This window comes from Doryrhamphus excisus, chromosome 17 (assembly GCF_030265055.1).
Source record: "Doryrhamphus excisus isolate RoL2022-K1 chromosome 17, RoL_Dexc_1.0, whole genome shotgun sequence".
NCBI lineage: Eukaryota > Metazoa > Chordata > Actinopteri > Syngnathiformes > Syngnathidae > Doryrhamphus > Doryrhamphus excisus.
The window spans coordinates 9752501-9774529 of NC_080482.1; the positions used below are offsets into that span (position 1 = coordinate 9752501).

General features: G+C 38.0%; 1 protein-coding gene across 2 annotated transcripts in view; it reads left to right on the forward strand.

Annotated features, from left to right (window-relative positions):
- grik3 (glutamate ionotropic receptor kainate type subunit 3) overlaps nt 1–22029 on the forward strand; it is a 129178-nt gene that overhangs the window by 54324 nt on the left and 52825 nt on the right. The window contains exons 2-6 of one of the 2 annotated variants that reach the window (XM_058054178.1): nt 1570–1743; nt 6258–6515; nt 8761–8942; nt 14893–14946; nt 20245–20415. In XM_058054178.1, coding sequence (XP_057910161.1) covers nt 1570–1743; nt 6258–6515; nt 8761–8942; nt 14893–14946; nt 20245–20415 — 839 coding nt within the window. The remainder of the gene's footprint in view (nt 1–1569; nt 1744–6257; nt 6516–8760; nt 8943–14892; nt 14947–20244; nt 20416–22029) is intronic. The other variant, XM_058054179.1, reaches the window with a different exon arrangement.

Consider the following 22029-nt stretch of genomic DNA (forward strand, 5'->3'; position numbering starts at 1 on the left):
AAGATCTCAGTGTATAGACTGGTAATATATCTCATCCCGTTTCATATTATCTACATACTGTATTGTATATAACTCTGGGAAAAAAACTGTTGATTTTGTTAATACTTGGGTTGTTTATATTGTTTATTTTTCTATATTGTGTATTTTGTACTGCTTAACTGACTCTGTACTCTTGCTGCTGTGCAATACAAATTTCCCCACTGAGGGACGAATAAATCTTAATCTTACAACCTTCGGAATATGTATTTGATGACATTATTAGAGTCCTCTAGACATGATATAACACCCCTAGTCACCTTTACAATTCTATTAACTAATATAGTACACATAATAAGTAAGTAAGTAAGCCATTTAAGACATAAATAAAACCTGTGTTCCCGGGTTTGATTCCCCCCTCGGGCATCTCTGTGTGGGGTTTGAATGTTCTCCTCATGCATGCATGGGTTTTCTCCAAGTACTGCGGTTTCCTCACACATTCCAAAAACATGCTAGGTTAATTGGTGACTCGAATTTGTCCATAGGTATGAATGTAAGTGTGACTGGTTGTGAAAATAAGCACGTACAGATTCAACAACAACGGCCCCAGGATTGACCCCTGGGGAACACCACAGGTCATAGCCATGAATATGCGAATGGTGTTTGTCTATAGTATGTGCCCTGTGATTGACTGGCGACCAGTCCAGGGTGTACCCCGCCTGAAGACAGCTGGGATAGGCTCCAGCATGGCTGTGACCCTCGTGAGAATAAGCGGTAGAAAAATAATGAATTAATGAATAAAACTGGTGTTGTGTGTGTTACTATAAATGTGTTCCCGAGGGGAAACGAGTGAGTGGTGGTATGGAAGTGATGTCAGGTGTTCACGGCTTAGTTTCAGTTTGGCGTGCATTTACGGCCACAAAAGTAGCCTGTGTTTTTATTAGGGATTTGAATTATGGATTATTGTTCCTGTAGTGAGATAATTCAAGCCTGCAATAATAATAAAAGTCTGGCGCTCGTGTGTCTCATCATAACAGTCATATCTTTTTAACACTTTCTATTTGTATTTTAGTTCATTTAACCATGCGTGTGCTTGAAAATGTTTAATTTGCATAACATTAGCTTTAATATGCATATGTTTTGAGTAATAATAGGCCATGTTGAACCACAAAACAGCATGAATTATTAATGTTTCACCAGCCTGGTGAAAACTAGCATCATTTTTGATGATACTTATATGGGATATGTTGTACACAGTGTGATGGACAAGTAGACATGTTTTTCAAATTGTGGGCCCGGCACATCTAAAAAAATGATTACTTTTAGCTTTTGTGGTGAAATAAAAGGGTATGCTAATGGAGAGACCAGCAGAACACATCAAGTCCTGCCATCCATTATGGATTTAGACTTCAAAGAATTTCTTTTAAGTTTTCCCCCAAAATGGACAGTTTTCAGTGAAATGTAAGATGTGGTCTAATGGGTGCTGCTTACCCTTATTGCAAATGTCTGTCAGTATCTCCTTCCATTTAGTCACATCGTCTTTTTTTCATGATCAATTTTAAATGTGTTGCTTTTCTTTCTTTTTATCCTTAGGTGGGATTTTTGAGCAAACGGATGGACCTGTTTCTCTGGTCAGCGCAGAGGAGCTGGCTTTTAAATTTGCCGTCAATAACATCAACAGGAACAGGACGTTATTGCCCAACACCACGCTGACGTACGACATACAGAGGATTAACATCTACGACAGCTTCGAAGCGTCCAGAAAGGGTGAGTCACGTCTTGTGAGAGAACAGGAAGTATAGTACGGTATGGTTAATGCATCCGGATGCCATTGTTAAACCTTTTATTTCAATGAAGTAGCGATTTTAAAGCAAAATTTCAACATGTAACATTGACTATAGGGGTGTTATTTTATGTGTACAGGGCTCTAATCATATATATATATTTTTTAAAAACATTGAGGAATCATACTTATCATGGTCGGGTTTGGAACCAATTACTGTATGATATTCCCTCCTTTATCATGGTTAATTTGGGACCAGGCTGGGCCAAGATAAACACGTTTACTTGATGCTGGATTCATAATTCTAATATTTTCATAGATAGATCAGTGAATATCTGTTCATAACCTTCTACATACAGTTTTTAGTTGTAGGGTTTGGAACCAATTACTGTATGATAATCCCTCCTTTATCACGGTTAATTTGGGACCAGGCTGGGCCAAGATAAACATGTTTCCCTGTAGTCGGATTCATAACTCTAATATGTTCATAGATAGATCAGTGAATATTTGTTCATAACCTTCTACATACAGTTTTTAGTTTTAGGGTTTGGAACCAATTACTGTATGATAATCTCTCCTTTATCACGGTTAATTGGTTCCAGGCTTGGCCAAGATAATCACATTTCCCTGTAGTCGAATTCATAACTAATATTTTCATAGATAGATCAGTGATACCTGTTCACAATCTTCTACATACAGTTTTTAGTTTTATTAGAGCCCTTTAGACATACAACAACACCCGTACCATCACCATTTTCTTAGCTGCTTATCCTCACTAGGGTCGCAGGCATATGCTGGAGCCTATCCCAGCTAACTTTAGGCAAGAGGCATTGTAAACCCTCGATTGGTCACCAGCCAATCGCAGGGCACATATAGACAAACAACCATTCACATATTCATGGCTATGACATGTGGTGTTCCCCAAGGGTCAATCCTGGGGCCGTTGTTGTTGAATCTGTACATGCTTCCTTTAGGCTAGTTAATACGCGGCTGCAATGTGTCCTACCATATACATGCAGATAGCACTCAGATCTACAGTACGTGTCACTGCAGATTCACTTTGTCATTGCATCCAACAGATCGGTGTGTGGATACAAAACTGCTTTCTCCACCTAAACTCTGACAAAACTCAAGTCATTGTCTTTGGCCCACAGAAACAAAGAGAAAGTGTTATCAGTCACCTTGAAACAGCCTTTCAAAGTTTATGTTACCATTTACAAACTGCCACAGATTTGTTTTGATTACTTTACTGAATTACTTTCAGTTGTGTGCTCTGATTTTGACTGTTAGTTCATTACAGGGGACTAAGGGATGCTAAAGAACGCACTGTTGTCCTGCTGAAATGTGTGGTCTGACTGATTATGTGACTGGACTTACCGATAGCAGAGGTCACACTTTTGATTTGATTATTACTAAGGGTTAGGGTTTGGGTTAGGGTGTTAGGGTTACTAAGGGTGTTGCTTTGTCTGATCGCTCTTTTGTTTCCGTTTGTTACACCTAAACCGGAAGTTGGGTCTGCAGTTGTTTAGGGAAGGGATGACAGCACAGGGAAACAGTTTATGGCTTGGATTAAGGATTTGGTTTGAAAACTCGCCATGTTCTAACAATGATGATTTGATGAAGTGTTGCAAATTTGGACACCGTTTAGGTTAGAATGATTAAAAAAAAAAGTAGGAGAAAGGAATAGTCTGTCAGGACACAGAAAATGGAGTGCCAGAGAGATGAACGGAAATGGCGCAAGTCAAAACCCAGCTTCATGATGAGGTTTACAAATAAAAGCGACATGCTTTTAACCAAATCTTGCATTGAACAAGGAAGGCAGGGCTCGACAATAACGATGTACCGATGGCCCGGGGCAAGTTAAAACAAAATTCGGGCAAGTAAATCCAATCAGTGATATTCCCGTCGGGCAAGAGTTTTTTTTAAAAGCAGTTCTTGTTGGGTGTTGGTAAAACACGGACTGCATACGTAATTCCGGTGGTAATTTGCAAACCAATCCTTGCAAATCTTGAAATGGACCAATCAGAATCGTTTATTTAGACCGCGGTCCGTAGTCCACAGTCCGCGTTTTACCCACATCCGTTCTTGTTCGCGATCAACCAATCAGCGATGGTTTGACTAGGAAAACATCTATCATGGCGTCCCTGCCAACATGGTCTAATTCTTCAACAACTTCTGAAGGAAAACACCAAAAAGTGATGAACCAGTGCCTCCTAAACAAGTATTTTATTAGCGGCAGCAAATCAAATGATGGCACAGGTGAGTGAATCACATTGCTGTGACAATTTGAAGTGGTCACAATGAAACACCACCCATTAGATAACACCACCCATTAGATCCAATACCGAGTGCTGATTTTGCACAAGCTACAAAATCTAGCGCTTCCATTTCTCTGTGGATTTTTCTCACCTTTGCTTCACAAATTATTGTTTGACCATTGAGCATTTTTTTCTGGAATATAAACACTTTACTATTACACAAATGTGTCTATTCAATAATGTTTCATTGTGGTGCACAACTTAATAAATATCACTGCTTACTACGACTACAATGTGTAAGGTAGTATGGCATGCCGTGTTAACATACGTTTCAGACATTCCTCCAAATACAATGCATCAGTACTATTATCTGATGAATTATCAGCATATTCGGGCAAGTAGTTCTCACCTTAAGGATTCCCCATGGGCAAGCAATTTTTGTTTTTAATGTAGAGACCTGGAAGGGTTATTTATCTGAGATTATTACCAACTGTAGCAACAACTGCCGTTACAACTTATTTCTACATCTAAGTGCAATGCATTTGCAATATTTTTATATAACAAAGTTCAAGGTATAAAACATGCAATCATTTCCACAACACAGATAACTATTATTCAGCCATATAGACACATTGAACTGTCACATTTCACATTGATCATTGACAAAACAGTTGAAGCGATCATCTGCAGTCTGGGCACATCAACATGCTTACTTGATTTCTAAAGTCTGTGCTGAACAGTTTGCTACCACAACTCACTCATCTAGTAAACATCTCACTTGAGACTGGAACATTCCAAAGGCCTTAAAAACTGCTGTCATTACGCCTCTTCTGAAGAAGAGCCGTCTTGATGCCACAGTACTTAACATCAAACCTGACATTCTTGGGGAGTCTTAGAAATGGTTGTATACCAACAGCTTACTGACTTTGTCCTCTCTAACAATGTGTTTGATACTCTCCGATCAGGCTCTAGGTCCCACCATAGCACTGAGACAGCTCTGATTAAGGTGACAAATGTTATCCATCTGAACACACATGTAGACAAAGTCTTAGTTTTAGTTCTGCAGGACCCGAGCGCTGCCCTTGACACAGTTGACCATGTGAGCTTATTACAGGGTGGGAATCTCTGGTACTGCTCTAAACAAGTTCAAGTCCTATTCAGAGGACAGGTAGTACTGTGTTTGAATTGGTAACTGTATCTCAGACCAAATGGCGATCATCTGTGGGGTTCCCCAGGGGTCAATCCTGGTGCCGCTATTGTTCAATCTGTACATGATCTCTTTAGGGCAGCTAATAGGCAGCTGCAATGTGTCCTACCACACCCATGCAAATGACACTCAGATCTACGGTATATGTCACTTATGGCATATGCATGGTCCTGCAGATTTACTTTGTCACTGCATCAAACAGATCAGACAGAACTCAAATCATTGTTTTTGGCCCACAGAAATAAAAATAATGTGTTATCAGTCACCTTAAGACTCTTTCTCTAAAACCTAATCATCTACTGGTACTAATGGACTCAGATTTGAACTTCAACACCCATATTAAATCAATAACATCATCATCTTTTTACCACCTAAAAACACATTGCCAAAATCAAGGAAATAGTGTCTAAGCCAGATTTAGAGACACTAATCCTTACCTTTGTCTCCAGCAGGGTAGACGCCTGTAACGGTCTTCTCACTAGGCTCTCTTGAAGTACACCGACAGCTGCTGCTTGAGTCCTGAATAGAAGCAGGAAATTTACTATATTAGTTCAGTACTCAGATCTCTGTACTGATTTTCTGCTGCTCAGGGCATAGACTTTAAAACATACTTGCTTGTGTACAAGTCGTGATTGTCTTGCACCGAAGTACATCTCTGACATGTCAGAGTCATATAAGTGTTCTTGGGCTCTGAAAAGTCAAGGACAGGTCCCCGGTGGGTGCCCAGAGTCAGGACTCAACATGGTGAGGCTGTGTTTGAACATTCTTCCAGAAGATGTGCAACAATCCTCAACTTTGGGAATGTTGCAATCCAGGCTATTCCACTGTACGTATGTCAACTGAAAGTATTTGCTTATTGGCTTCAATAGACAATCTAGGCAATCTGTCCTAAAAGGAGTTTTAGTTCTTTGGTTCTTTGGTCCCTGGTCCTTTGCGTTCTGAAAATGTGAAAACTTTCGTCTTTTGGTGGCGGTGTGTATCGAAAATCAGAGTCTTAAATTGAATCTAACCACCACTTTTGCTTTTTCCCCAGCATGCGACCAGCTGTCTTTAGGCGTGGTCGCAATCTTCGGCCCGTCGCACAGTTCCTCATCCAACGCCGTTCAGTCCATCTGCAATGCACTGGAAGTTCCGCACATCCAGGTGCGGTGGAAGCACCACCCCATGGACAACAGGGACACCTTTTACGCCAATTTATACCCTGACTACTCGTCCTTGAGCTATGCCATCCTGGACCTGGTGCAGTATCTTAAATGGAAGACTGCCACGGTCGTCTACGATGACAGCACAGGTGAGTAGAAGTTGACACTATTGGTACACATGATCCATCCAATATACAGTACAGTAAAGTACTGGTGGTTCTCGTTTTAGGGGGCACTATGTTACCACATTTGGACTCATTTTTAACCCCTTTTTTAATCTGTATAATGGTAATGGTATTTTTTTTTTCACTTGAACATGCATCAGATTACAATTGAATGCATCACATAATCAGTTCACAGTTCCACATGTCCAAAAGGAGTAGGAAGAAGCAAAGCTTATTAAATCCTACCCCTCCATCTGGTACTTTTACAATCAGTAACTGTTACATTTGTTCACTTCCTGCTTTCCTAATATAGTTTAATTTTTTTTTTAATAAATAAAAGTACAGCGATCCCTCATTTGTCATGGTTATTTGGTTCCAGACCAACCATCATAAGTAGGATTCCTACTTATAAATGGAATATTTTTGTAGTTAGAACATAGAAAACCTGTTCGTGGCGGTAACTAATTCATTTAATTATTATTATTATTATTTTTTTTTAGTGCAATTAACGCATACACACTAGAGCAGAGGTGGGCAAATATTTTGACTTGTGGGCCACATTGGGTTAACAAAATCGCCCCGGGGGGGGGGGGGCAGAAAATATACCGTATTTTCCGGACTATAAGTCACATTTTTTTTCATAGGTTGGCTGTTCCTGTGACTTATACTCTAGAGCGACTTATAAAGTTTTTTTTTTTACATAAACACTGGACACCTTTTCTGTTTATGTTTATTTTTTGTGTAGCTGAATAACCATTGTGCTAGCATATCTTACATCTATTCAGCCTGTTCTCTATTATTTTATTATTGTTAGAATTTGCCTTCCAAGAGGATGTAATGTCTGTTTTGTCGTTTGTAGTAAGTAGTTTGTAAAATAAATTACTCGCAAAAAATGCGCCTTATACTCCAGAGCAACTTATATATTTTTTTTCTACCTAATTATGCATTTTTGGCCTTGTGCGACCTCCAGAATATATTGTATTTAACGCACACACACACACACACACTATTTTATGCTTATAATGTTCATTGAATTATTTGTCTAATTTTATCTATAAAAGTTGTATGTTCTCATGACCCTTTTTTCAAGAGCACTTTAAACATCAGACCATATCTAACTATGTCATTTAATTTTACAGTTTTGTTGTTTTTTTTTACTAAATAAGACATCCGACTTGCAAGTCATGTTGCCAGTTTGTATGTTAAGAGTCAAAATACTTAGAAAGCAACTGGCGGGCCAAATACAAACTTGGTGGGCCACATGTGGCTCCTGGGCCGTAGTTTGCCCACCCCTGCACTAGCACAAGCATTCCTCGGGTCAGATGTCATACACACAGCGGAGCACATAGTATGAAGCACAGTGGAGCGTCCCCACACAGAGCCTGACACTGTTTTATTACTTGTACAGTGTACACTGTATGTATCTCCAACCCACACGTCTCTAGTTCATTCATCCTTTCCTTTTCATTACAAGAGTCCAAGATGCATTCAGTGACACCCCCGAACATCAGAAAAAAATGGCTTAATAGTGCGTGTGTATACTGTACACCAGGAGTGGGCTAACTTTTTGATTCGCAAGCCGCATTCATTTAACAAAATTGATCGGTGGGGCCAGCCAATCACAGGGCACATATAGACAAACAACCATTCACACTCACATTCATACCTATGGACAATTTGGAGTTGCTAATTAACCTAGCTTGTTTTTGGAATGTGGGAGGAAACCGGAGTACCGGGAGAAAACCCACGCATGCACAGGGAGAACATGTAAACTCCACACAGAGATGGCAGAGGGTGGAATTGAACTCGGGTCTCCTAGCTGTGAGGCCTGCGTGCTAACCACTTATCCGCCGTGCAGCCAATTAACCTAGCCTTTTTTTTGGAATGTGGGAAGAAATCGGAGTACCCGGAGAAAACCCACGCATGCACTGGGAAAACATGTAAACTCCACACAGAGATGGCCGAGGGTGGAATTGAACTCGGGTCTCCTAGCTGTGAGGTCTGCGCGCTAACCCAGACTATATATGTTGCACGTATAATTCCACCTGGATTATTGTATCTGTAATATAAGTAATATGCAATATGCCATATGTCCCTTTTTTCAGGAACACCTTGTGCTTCTTTGTGCCCCGTGCCGTAGTTTGCTGACCCCTGCTGTACACCACCCCCAATGCAGTGTATATTATATATCAATATGGTGACACGACAAAGGTGCTGATCTGTGTTCCAGGGCTTATCAGACTACAGGAGCTGATAATGGCCCCGTCGAGGTACAACATCAGGCTGAAGATCCGACAGCTGCCTCTCGACACGCATGACACCAGACCCCTGCTCAAGGAGATGAAGAGGAGCCGGGAGTTCCGCATCATTTTTGACTGTAGCCACCACATGGCCGCGCAGATCCTCAAGCAGGTTAGTCGGGAGAGTCGACTTTAGAATGTTCAAATATGGCAGCTACTGGTTTCCCAAGAATATTGTTGTAATTTTGGTGGAAAAAAAATATCACAAATCATGAAATTTGAATTGTAATATTACAAGGAACATTTTAGTGAATTAAGTTGTAATATATAATCATAACTTTTGTTAAAATTACAATTTAATTCTCTTGGGATTAAAACATGTTTTTGATGTTTTTTTCCTCATTATGACATGTTTTTATATATATTGAATTACTTTTTTTTCTATTTTTCTATTGCAGCAACATTTTTTTTCACAATATTACAACTTAAGTCTTACAAAATTGCACATTTTCACTCCCAATAAAAAAAAAAATAAATCTATGTTTTCTTAACTAGCAATATTGTAATGTTATTCTTGTTACCTTATGACCTTTTCCCTTACTCTATCCTCCGCATCACATTGCGACTTCTATCTGTAACATTACAACTTTTTTTCATGTAGTTTTATTGGATATTTTTTCCATTTCTGTACAACCATAATAACAGTCATTGGTTAGTCAGGAGGTTCGACTCTAGAATGTTCAAATATGGCAGCTACTGGTTTCCCAAGAATATTGTTGTAATTTTGGTGGAAAAAAATATTGCAAATCACGAAATTTGAATTGTAATATTACAAGGAAAATTTTAGTGAATAAGTTGTAATATATAATCATAACTTTTGTTAAAATTACAATTTAATTCTCTTGGGATTAAAACATGTGTTTTTGACTTTTTTTCCTCATTGTAACATGTTTTTTAAATATATTGAATAACTTTTTTTAGCAACAATTTTTTTTTACAATATTACAACTTTAATCTTACAAAATTGCACATTTTCACTCACAATAAAAAAAAAATATATTTTTTCTTTTTGTTTACTTTTTTTTTTTTACTATTTTTCTATTGCAGCAAAATTTTTTTACAATATTACAACTTTAATCTTACAAAATTGTCACTCCCAATGAAAAAAATAAATAAATCTATGTTTTCGTAACTCGCAATATTTTGATGTTATTCTTGTTACCTTATGACCTTTTCCCTTACTCTACAACTTCTTTTTTCATGTTGTTTTACTTTATATTTTTTCCATTTCTGTGTAACTATAATAACAGTCATTGGTAAGTCAGGAGGTTCGACTCTAGAATGTTCAAATATGGCAGCTACTGGTTTCACCCCAATGCTGCCCAAGACTGTCCCTGCTCCTGATATTGTCAAAGATATCGACAGACAGCAAGTACATTGGCATCACAACACCAAATGTTCATAAAGCTCATAAGTTCATATCAGGAGTATGTGCAATTTCCTGCTGGGACTGACTCCAGCCTATGCTGTGAATGGTAGTGTCCTCTATATAGTGATGGGCCTCTTATTGTTAGGGTATTGTCCAAAAGTACACTCTGCATTACCTTAAATCAACATAAGTAAAAATCACTTGTGTAGTTGGTGTGACAGTATAGATAAAATAGTCTGGTAGAACCACCCCCACCCTACCCCACCCCACCCCATCCCATCCCATCTCCCTTAAGTGTGCTGTCACTTTCTGTTACCGTCTCACCAAATGCATCATCTCCTCCCGACTTATTAGGATGTAAGTTGACATAAATCCGCTCCTGGCTATTCTACAAAAGAAAAAAAAAAGCAAAGCGGAGAGGAGGTTTTTCAGGCACATTTCTCCTTCATGGCAAAAAAAAAAAAAAAAAACGTCTATGTGTCTTGGCGTGAAAGCGCACCATCTTTGAAATGAGTGATGTTTGATTAAAACTCCTTGTAAACACCAACTCTTGAAATAAACATCATAAAAACAGAAAAGTGGAGGCCCTGCAGACAACTTAAAATGCTGCCTCCTAGCTGGTCCAACAACATTAGAACCACTAAAATTGGTAATCTGTTGTTGCCAAGGCAACAACAGCGACATTATTCTCTTCAATACAAGCCAGGGTACCAACCCAGTGACCTCGTAGTTGTTGAAATTAACACATTGTGTTGCTTCAAGTGCTTTATTTGCACAGCCATTAAACATAGATGGATGTATTCCATCTGCTAAACTAATGTACTTAACCATCTATCCACATATGACATATCATTTATTCTGATTGTTCTGATTGGCTGGGATTGAATGACTTACTTGCATCAAACTAGAAGTATAGGGACACACTGGCACGGAAAATAAAGATACTATGACAATAAAGAAGCAATATTGCGAGAAAAAAAAAAAAACAACAACAACAATGTAATTGTTTTCTTTTTCCCAAGAATATTGTTGTAATTTTGGTGGAAAAAAATATCACAAATCACGAAATTTGAATTGTAATATTGTAAAATTTTAGTGAATTAAGTTGTAATATTAATTAAAACATATGTTGTCTGGTCATTATGACATGATTTTCATATATATTGAATTACTTTTTTTTTTACTATTTTTCTATTGCAGCAACAATTTTTTTTTTTTTTTACAATATTACAGCGTTAGTCTTACGACAATAAAGAAGCAATATTGCGAGAAAACAAACAAACATGAAACCAATGGAATTGTTTTCTTTTTCCAAAGATTATTGTTGTAATTTTGGTGGAAAAAAATATCACAAATCATGAAATTTGAATTGTAATATTACAAGGAAAATTTTAGTGAATTAAGTTGTAATATATAATTATAACTTTTTGTTAAAATTACAATTAATACTCTTGGAATTAAAACACATGTTTTTGACTTTTTTTTCCTCATTATGACATGATTTTTATATATATTGAATTACTTTTTTTACTATTTTTCTATTGCAGCAACAATTTTTTTTTTTTTACAATATTACAGCGTTAGTCTTACGACAATAAAGAAGCAATATTGCGAGAAAACAAACAAACACGAAACCAATGGAATTGTTTTCTTTTTCCCAAAAATATTGTTGTAATTTTTTTGGTGGAAAAAAATATAACAAATCACGAAATTTGAATTGTAATATTACAAGGAAAACAAGGAACATTTTAGTGAATTAAGTTGTAATATATAATCATAACTTTTGTTAAAATTACAATTAATTCTCTTGGAATTAAAACATATGTTTTTGACTTTTTTTTCATTATGACATGTTTTTTTTTAATATATATTGAAATTTTTTTTTACAATATCACAGCTTTAGTCTTACAAAATTGCACATTTTCACTCCCAATAAAAAAATAATAAATCAATGTTTTCTTAAAATATTGTGATGTTATTCTTACTCTACAACTTAATCCGCATCACATTGCGACTTCTATCTGTAACATTCTGACATTTTTCATGGAGTTTTACTGTATATTTTTTCCATTTCTGTGTAACTATAATAATAATATATAATGAATTATTATAATTGTATTATATTTTTATTATATTATAATTTGTTTTTATTATAATTATTAATATTTATAATAACAGTCATTGTTTTTAAATAATTCGTCGACTACCAGGATATTTTTGTATCCATGTTTTTGTATCTACTGGTTATCTCATCATGGTCAAAAAAAATATTTCATTTATTTTATTTAATTGGAGACATGGTTTCAAACAAATTGGTGTTATTTTTTCATTTCTTTTGTGTATGCATGAAAATGCATTTTGGTCACCAATAAGCATTCCTTGCTAGCTGTGCATTTCACTTCAGAGAGCCAATAATGACATTTCTGTACTAAAATGAATTTTATGCATTGCGAATGGGACAGTCATTGCATCCCATTGAAAAGGTCAAGCCTATGTAAGACAATGAGTGCAATGTAGGACACACTGAGTTCTTGGGAAATGTCATGTGACTTTAACGATGTATGTGTATGTGTGTGTGTGTGTGTGTGTGTCAAAGTGGCGCCGATGCCATTATGTTTTAAACAGGCTTTCAACATCATGACACGAACAGCGCTGGTGTTTATATATAAATATAAATATAAATATCCATGCCCTTGCCTTGCCAGCCTTTGTCATGCCACCGTGCTGAAAACTGCATCAAGTCGTCTGACTGCACTCGCATCAACATGCATCTGTCAGCTCATGTTCCATCTCACTTTGGAGGGGAGGGAATGGGGAAAGTGTGTCCCTGGTTATTTAAAACACAAAACAACAACAAAAAAAAAACATCTGTTGGGGAATAAATGAAGGGTTAATAAAAAAAGAGAAAAAACATGGAGCAAGATTTCATTTCTCCGAGGAATCCAAACTAAAGATGCAAAACAGGATGACGCTTGTGCGTACACATTCCTAACATGTGTAACCTTGACTTTTATTTACAGCAGATGGAACAATTAAATTGAGGGGCGGTGGATAGGTAGGGGGGTGTGTGGGGGGGGGGGGGGGGGGGGGGGGGGGGCATTGCGCCGCCACCAAGGGAATGTGGCGCCTTTGAATTGAAATTGAGTGAAGCAAGTGGCAGTGATGGAGTGTCCCTGTGTAAAATTTAACCAGCTCTTTTCATTTAAAGACTGCAAAGGAACACAATTCAAACCTTAAATGTTGTGGTATGCATTGGAGCATAAACTGGATTAACTGAATTTTTTTTTTTTTTTACTTTAATAATGATTTTGAGTGCCTAAGGAAGTGGAAAGGAAAATTTTACCTCCCTTTGATCATATGGTTATTTATTGACAAGTATTTTTAATGACTTACGAGCAACAGAACCAATGTTGTAGCACCCAGTCAAGAGCCAGAAGTGCCTTGTGAAACCTGGGAACATCATAACTGGTCAGCATCCAGCAGCTTAATCTACCTCTGTGTGTTCTTGAAAATCATCAGTCATGAGTCAGGTCAATCTATTTAAAAAAGGGTGAAATGCATGTGTCTGTCATACTGCAATATTTGGAATTTAGAAAGCATCGTAACTGGTCAGCATCCAGCAGCTTAATCTACCTCTGTGTGTTCTTGAAAATCATCAGTCATGAGCCAAGTCAGTCATTTTTTTCAAAAAAGGGTAAAATGCATGTGTCTGTCATACTGCAATATTTGGAATTTAGAAAGCATCGTAACTGGTCAGCATCCAGCAGTTTAATCTACCTCTGTGTGTTCTTAAAAATCATCAGTCATGAGTCAAGTCAACTCAATTTCAAAAAAGGGTGAAATGCATGTGTCTGTCATACTGCAATATTTGGAATTCATGAAGCCTATGGAAAGTATTCACAGCGCTTCACGTTTCATGCATGAAATGCATGAAATGAAATGCATTTCACCCTTTTTTAAAAATTGACTTTTGAAAAAAGGGTGAAATTTCATTTCATGCATTGCATGGAGAAATGACTCCATTTTGGTGCACGGCTCCAACGTGAAGCGCTGTGAATACTTTCCATATACTTTCTAAATTCCAAATATTGCAGTATGACAGACACATGCATTTCACCCTTTTTTTAAAACAAACTTGACTTGACTCATGACTGATGATTTTCAAGAACACAGAGAGGTAGATTAAGCTGCTGGATGCTGACCAGTTACGATGCTTTCTAAATTCCAAATATGTATATGTATGTTTCTATAGTATGACAGAAAATTGACTTGACTTGACTCATGACTGATGATTTTCAAGAACACACAGAGGTTGATTAAACTGATGGATGCTGACCAGTTATGATGCTTCAATGCTACAATACTTACATCTCGCAGAATTTCTGTAATTAAAACTACTGTTGTACATCAGTAGGTTGCCTACAGCCACAGCTGTGTATTCAGGTGTTTTTTTTTTGACCCAGCACAAATTAGAGATCCCAGACGTTATTTGTTTTCATACTGTACACCCGGCTGTTAATATTACATGTTGTCACAATTATAAGAATTACTGGGTTTTTTTTTGCATTTACATGCTAACCAAAATTGTTTTATGATCATGTGACGTCTATATATAAAACTCACAGTGAAGAGGATGTACACCCAAAATATTATAACATTTTTTTCCCCATTTTGTTTTACTTTTGGTGTGCAGGCCCAGACCATGGGGATGATGACAGAGTACTACCACTACATTTTCACCACTCTGGTAATGTACCACACCCACTCAAACCTGTACACACACACACACAGGCGCTTTTTGATGAATAGCGGCTAATTGCGAACAGGCTTTTTCACGCAGTCTGTTATAGATCAATTTTCTTTGATGAGCTGGAAGCATAATAGAGCCGTCGAGGTAAACGCACCTCTTTTATGAGCAAAGTCAACAGAAATTTGTTTGAGGTTTACACCATAAAACGCAGGTTGGTTGAGTATCAGGTTGACAAAATCAAATGTCTCTTACCCAGCTTGGGGAAAAGAGAGGAATATGGTGCTATGTGAAGCTTTACAGGCTCATCCAATAAAAGGTAATTTATTTGAGTGCAGAAACAAATGAATCTGTGCAAATGCAATACACAAAACGCTAACATAAAACTTTACAGTAAATTCTCGTTGCGCTAAAACAGTAAAATATAATGGGTGGAACAACACTATTAAATATAAGATACAGTACAATATTATCCCCTAAACATAAGTCAAAAGCTTGAAACACAACTAGAAACTAGAAATATCTCAAACACATGCAGTACTATTTATATATATGGAAGTCGTCTCTTGTCACTTTGTGCTTTGACTTTTTTCCTTTTCACAGATCCAGTCATTCCGCCCCACGTCATGGTTTTTCAAAAATATAATAACTAAAAAACCATATTGTGTCATGGTTGAATTTTGCATAAATCAAGCATTTTCAAGCATGGACATGGTTAAAATACACATATAAGGCATTCAATATACAGATTTAATGATGATGTTGATATAGTATTCTAGTATACTGGCCACTAGGTTTCATTAATGTTGCTGTAATGTGTGGTGAGACAATCCTTGGGCTGCTGTTTTTTTTAATGTTTTTTTTTTTTTTTTACAATATTACAGCTTTAGTCTTACAAAATTGCATATTTTTCACTACCAATAAAAAAATAATAAATCTGAACACTAAACTCCCAACAACACTTTTTGTTTACCATTCACTCTGAATTCCTCAGCAACACATTTAGACTGTGGTAACACACACTTCTTTATGGCTTAATTACTCTTACTATGTGTACTATATTGGGTTATACCAATATAAAGGTGGCTATAGGGGTGCTATTTCATTACTACAGGTCTCTAATAATGTTAAAAAAAATATGTAGGTAATAAACAGGTTTTTTTAGAAGTAAATTTATGAAGAATTGTTGTAATTTTGGTGGAATTCATGAAATTTATGAAGAATAAAATTATGAGGAAAAGTAATGTAATTTTAGTAGTGTAAAGTTGAAAAGATTTTTAAAAGTCGTACTATTATGAGAAATACATAAAATAACAAGGTCGCAACTTTTGGAAAATTAGTTTGCGGAAAAAGTTCTAATGTAACATTAATAATGTCAACATATTATGGAAATAAAGTAATACTATGAAGAAAATAAATTTTAGAAAAAATGTAAATACTTTGAAAATTGCAATTGGAAAATTAGTTTGCAGAAAAAGTTCTAATGGAACGATAATAATGTCAACATATTATGGAAATAAAGTCATACTATGAAGAAAAATTATTTAAAAAAAATTGAAATACTTTGAAAATTGCAAAAATGGTAAATAAGACTAAAAACTAAAGTTCATACTCATAATACACTTCTGACATATCAGAAAGATTAAATGCATTTTTAAATTTTATAACTTTTCAGCATATCTACATGTGTTTACAAAATCTGATAGTGGCGCTTCCATCCTTTAATTTTTCAGTATGTGGCTCTCGGTGGAAAATATTTGGACACTGCTGCATTGGAGTATAGTATATTGCATAACACAGCAATAACAGTACCAATGTTGTAATAGCGGTAAGATGGAAACTGCTCAGCAAAATATATCACAGCCAGAGGTCAGTTTTTTTTTTCAGATTTATTTGTTTTTTGTAGACCCCATATATTTTCAACTGTGAAAATACATAACATAGGTGGAAGTGTGATTTTGTATCCCTGTGATGACAAATGCACTTGTGAAGCTGTTGCTGCTTCTCTTCGCCATGTTGGCTGCCAAACACGGTGACTGGGAACTAATAGCAACATGTTCTATGCTGTTCCTTTCACCCTCTGTTATTGTCTCCACTGCACACAAGCACACAGTGACTGACTTGTCTCTGTGGACCCTGCTAGTCGGTGGTGATAATGCATTATGACATAGAGGCCCGGCCGTGACGTGTGTCATCTTTCATGCTCAGGAGCGTAGCCAATGTCATTGTTTTGGCATGCATCATGTCTTTGGAGCTTTAATGGGTGGGGAACTCTTTTTTTGTGTTAAACTTTATACAGTTCATGTTTAATTCAGGAATGTCTGTGCTGGAAACAGTATTTTGATTAGGTGAAGGTACCTTTGTGCTGCACGGCGGTCGAGTGGTTAGCACGCAGACCTCACAACTCGGAGACCCGGGTTCAATCCCACCCTCTGCCATCTCTGTGTGGAGTTTGCATGTTCCTTTCACATTCCAAAAACATGCCAGGTTAATTGGCGACTCCAAATTGTCCATAGGTATGAATGTGAGTGTGAATGGTTGTTTGTCTATATGTGCCCTGTGATTGGCTGGCGACCAGTCCAGGGTGTACCCCGCCTCTCACCCCCGCGACCCTTGTGAGGATAAGCGGACCGCTTTTTCCTCACAAGGGTCGCGGGGGTGCTGGAGCCTATCCCAGCTGTCTTCGGGCGAGAGGCGGGGTACACCCTGGACTGGTCGCCAGCCAATCACAGGGCACATATAGACAAACAACCATTCACACTTACATTCATACCTATGGACAATTTGGAGTCACCAATTAACCTAGCATGTTTTTGGAATGTGGGAGGAAACCGGAGTACCCGGAGAAAACCCACGCATGCACGGGGAGAACATGCAAATTCCACACAGAGATGTCCGATTATTGGATATTGTATAATTTAATTTCATATCAATGTGTTTTGACTAATTAGAGACCCTGACCATTATTTGCTGTTGCAAGAAAACCCAAAGTGAGCATCATTGTGTTTGTAAAATACATATTTTTTTTTCATACCACTCTTGTGCAAGTGTACCTAATATTCAGCCCATGCAGATATCATGTCTACTTCTGCTTTTAAAATGCAACGAGCACTGCCAAAAAACGTGAACTTATAATTGGAACAAGACGCGTTTCCATGACACCCTAAAAAGGCTCTAATGGAAAGGAGGATGTGACAAGAAATGAATGTGCAAACATTGCTGTCCCACTTAGTTTGTATTCTTAGCTTCAAAAGCTCGGAGAGCGACCCCGTCTACTTTAGCGAGCATCTCGCGATGTCACACGGAACAACAGTGATATACTTTGATCCCTGCTCGGCGTTGTAGTGCAAAGAGAGAGAAGAGCAGGAGGAGGAATAATTCAGCATCTATGGCGTAGGGGTGGGTTTTTAGTAAGTGTCTAACACGCTCTCGTTACCCCTGCACTAACCCCACAGGGTGCTAATGAAATATCTATGTTGATCCAAATGTTTTTCCCGAGCCCCCCGGCCCATTACAGCTCGACATGTGTCGACGTGTGACTTGGCGCTTTGACTACAATGGCTGCCCTAGAAATTACGTTTGGCTTAAATCACATTGCTGCCATGGGAATGCAGACAGTGAATTATTAATGAGCTCACTTTTTGTCTATTATACATGTATAATGTTTGCAACTACAAATCAGACGTTGGAATTGGGACATAGTCATATGCTTTTATTTGGAGGATCAATATTTGACATGGGGCTGCACGGTGGACGAGTGGTTAGCGCGCAGACTTCACAGCTAGGAGACCCGAGTTCAATTCCACCTTCGGCCATGTCTGTGTGGAGTTTGCATGTTCTCCCCGTGCATGCGTGGGTTTTCTCCGGGTACTCCGGTTTCCTCCCACATTCCAAAAACATGCTTGGTTAATTGGCGACTCCAAATTGTCCATAGGTATGAATGTGAGTGTGAATGGTTGTTTGTCTATATGTGCCCTGTGATTGGCTGGCGACCAATCCAGGGTGTACCCCACCTCTTGCCCGACGACAGCTGGGATAGGCTTCAGCACCTCCCGCGGTAGAAAATGAATGAATGAATGAATATTGGACACAGGGCTGCACGGCGGTCAAGTGGTTAGCACGCAGGCCTCACAGCTAGTAGACCCGAGTTCAATTCCACCCTTGGCCATCTCTGTGTGGAGTTTGCATGTTCTCCCCGTGTGTGCGTGAGTTTTCCTCCCACATTCCAAAAACATGCTAGGTTAATTGGCGACTCCAAATTATCCATAGGTATGAATGTGAGTGTGAATGGTTGTTTGTCTATATGTGCCCTGTGATTGGCTGGCGACCAGTCCAGGGTGTACCCCACCTCTCACCCGAAGACAGCTGGGATAGGCTCCAGCAACCCCCCGCGACCCTCGTGAGGATAAGCGGTCGAAAATGAATGAATATTGGACACGCGGCTGCACGGTGTATCAGTAGTTAGCAAGTAGGCCTCACAGCTCGGAGACCCGAGTTCAATTCCACACTGGGCCATCTCTGTGTGGAGTTTGCATGTTCTCCCCGTTCATGCGTGGGTTTTCTCCGGGTACTCCGGTTTCCTCCCACATTCCAAAAACATGCTAGGTTAATTGGCAACTCCAAATTGTCCTTAAGTAATTAATTAATTAACTCCAGAAGATGGCAGCAGCTGCATTTATCAACCTCTACATGCGCTTTTAAATTTTTGTTGCTCTGAAGAGCTGCTCTCTTATAATGAAATACACTTGTGTCAAATTGTAAAGCACGTTTATTTATAAACAAACTGTCTAACTTCTCTAATGGGATGCCAGCCTCTGCATACATTGCTACTTTGCTATTGGTGGAGTATCCAACTCTGCGTGCGCTTTAAAATGTGGCTACTCAGTATTGTTTGTTTTTTTTAATAAGCTATGTTTTTTCCTTACTGATATTACAACATTGGTTCTGTAGCTGCTGTGTTGTTGCTATAATACTTGTTCGAGTTTATCTGTCACTGATTTTAAATAGATATTTGTTTGTCCACTAAGATGAAGAGCATTATCTTGAAGGTGAGCGTACATCTCCTGATGTGGCATTGAAAGCAAACCCTCCTTTGGCTTTATTTGATCTTAATATAGCATCTCTCTAATCAGAAGCTGCATCATTTAGCTTTTCATGTGAGGAGAAAAGCGTGCCGCCATGAATACTTAAAAGGCAGAATCCAGGCGTGCACGGTGGGAGAGTGGAAACTAAATGAGACTATTTTCTTCATTACTGCTGTCTCTCTCTCTCTCTCTCTCTCTTGCTCTCAATAAAAAGGATCTGATGGCCATTGATTTGGAGCCATATCGCTTCTGTGGCGTAAATATGACCGGCTTCCGCATCCTCAATGTGGACAATCCCCAGGTGTCTTCTATTGTGGAGAAGTGGTCCATGGAGAGGCAGATACCGCCTAAACCCGACTCAGGCCTCCTGGAGGGCATCATGACGGTATGTTCTAGTACGTTTACACCTCATCTTTATGATCATTAATGGCAGAGGTGGGTCTATACAATATGGTTCATATGACAATATATTGCCCCAGAGTGGGACTTGTTCCGATATGGGTATTAAAAAACACAAAGGTGGGTACAAATACCATATGAATTGAATATCTGACAAATAAAAGCACAAATCTGACATACCTCCTTAATGAAGGTAACATTCAGGTCACTGGCAATAAGTAATAAGCAGATTAATACAAGAAGTAGTCTATTTACATCAGGTATACATTTCGGTATTTGGTATTTTGGTATTTGTGGTTGACTTGTGGCATATTATTAGTTTAAAAAATGCATATTTAAGCAAACTTTACATATTTTTGGGCTAAATTCGGCATTTTCAAGCATAAAAAAATTCCTAACTGAGCTAAAATACAAATATAAGGCATTCAGAATATGCATTCAAATACGTTGTGATGATATGTAGTACTATACATTGTTCACAATGTATGTTTAGTATATCGGGCAATACGAGTATAACTATTAGTGATGTGTCAGTTGTGAACGAATCGGCTCTAAGAGGTGGCTCTTTGAAATGAAAGACAGGAGCCGGTTTGCATTTTTGGGAGACAGATGGGAGTTAATTAGTTTTTTCATCAGTTTTTCTTCTGCGAAAGGCGAATGTCATGATGCGTGGCGGCGTCGCTGCGTCCACACTGAGCAGGGGAGTCGTCGGGTTAAACACGCTGTGGTGCTCTTAGAGACGATTTGTTTGTGAGAAATTTGCATGAAGAGATTTGACCTATTTGAACATAATTTGTCTATTGAGATAATATTATATATTTATAATATATTCATTGTATAACATTATATTATTATATTGTATATTAAGTATATATTGTATTTTTGGAGCTGTTCATTAAGGTTTAAATAATAAACATTTGATATCATGTATTTTTTAATTAGTTTCTATATTTTACACAATACACATAATATGTAATACATGAATTGAAGACAACAAAAGAATCTGTGCCTGTGATTGGCTGGCAACCGATCCAGTAGACGGCTGGGATAGGCTCCAGCATACCTCCATGACCCAAGTGAGGATAAATGCCATAGAAAATGGATGGAAAAAAAAATTCTGGAGAGCCACTTGGGAGCCGAAAGAGCCGAGCCAAAAGAACCAGCTCTCTAAAAAGAGCTGAACTTTCCATCACTCGTAACTATAGGGGTATTATTTCATGTCTACAAGGTCGTAAACAGGTTTCTTTGCTGTAACTATAAAAATATTCATTTTATAAATAAGAAATCAGACTTCGGGGAAGTTCACTTGTCATGGTCTTCAATCAATTAACCAAATTAACCAAATTATTACATTATATAACTATAATGTGCAGTTGTTATGATTGTTTTTTGAGGAACAAGTATGAAAAGTACTGCTGCACGGCGGACGAGTGGTTAGCATGCAGGCCTCACAGCCAGCAGACCCGAGTTGAATTACACTCTCGACCATCTCTGTGTGGAGTTTGCATGTTCTCCCCGTGCATGCGTGCGTTTTCTCCGGGTATTCCGGTTTCCTCCCACATTCCAAAAACATGCTAGGTTAATTGGTGACTCCAAATTG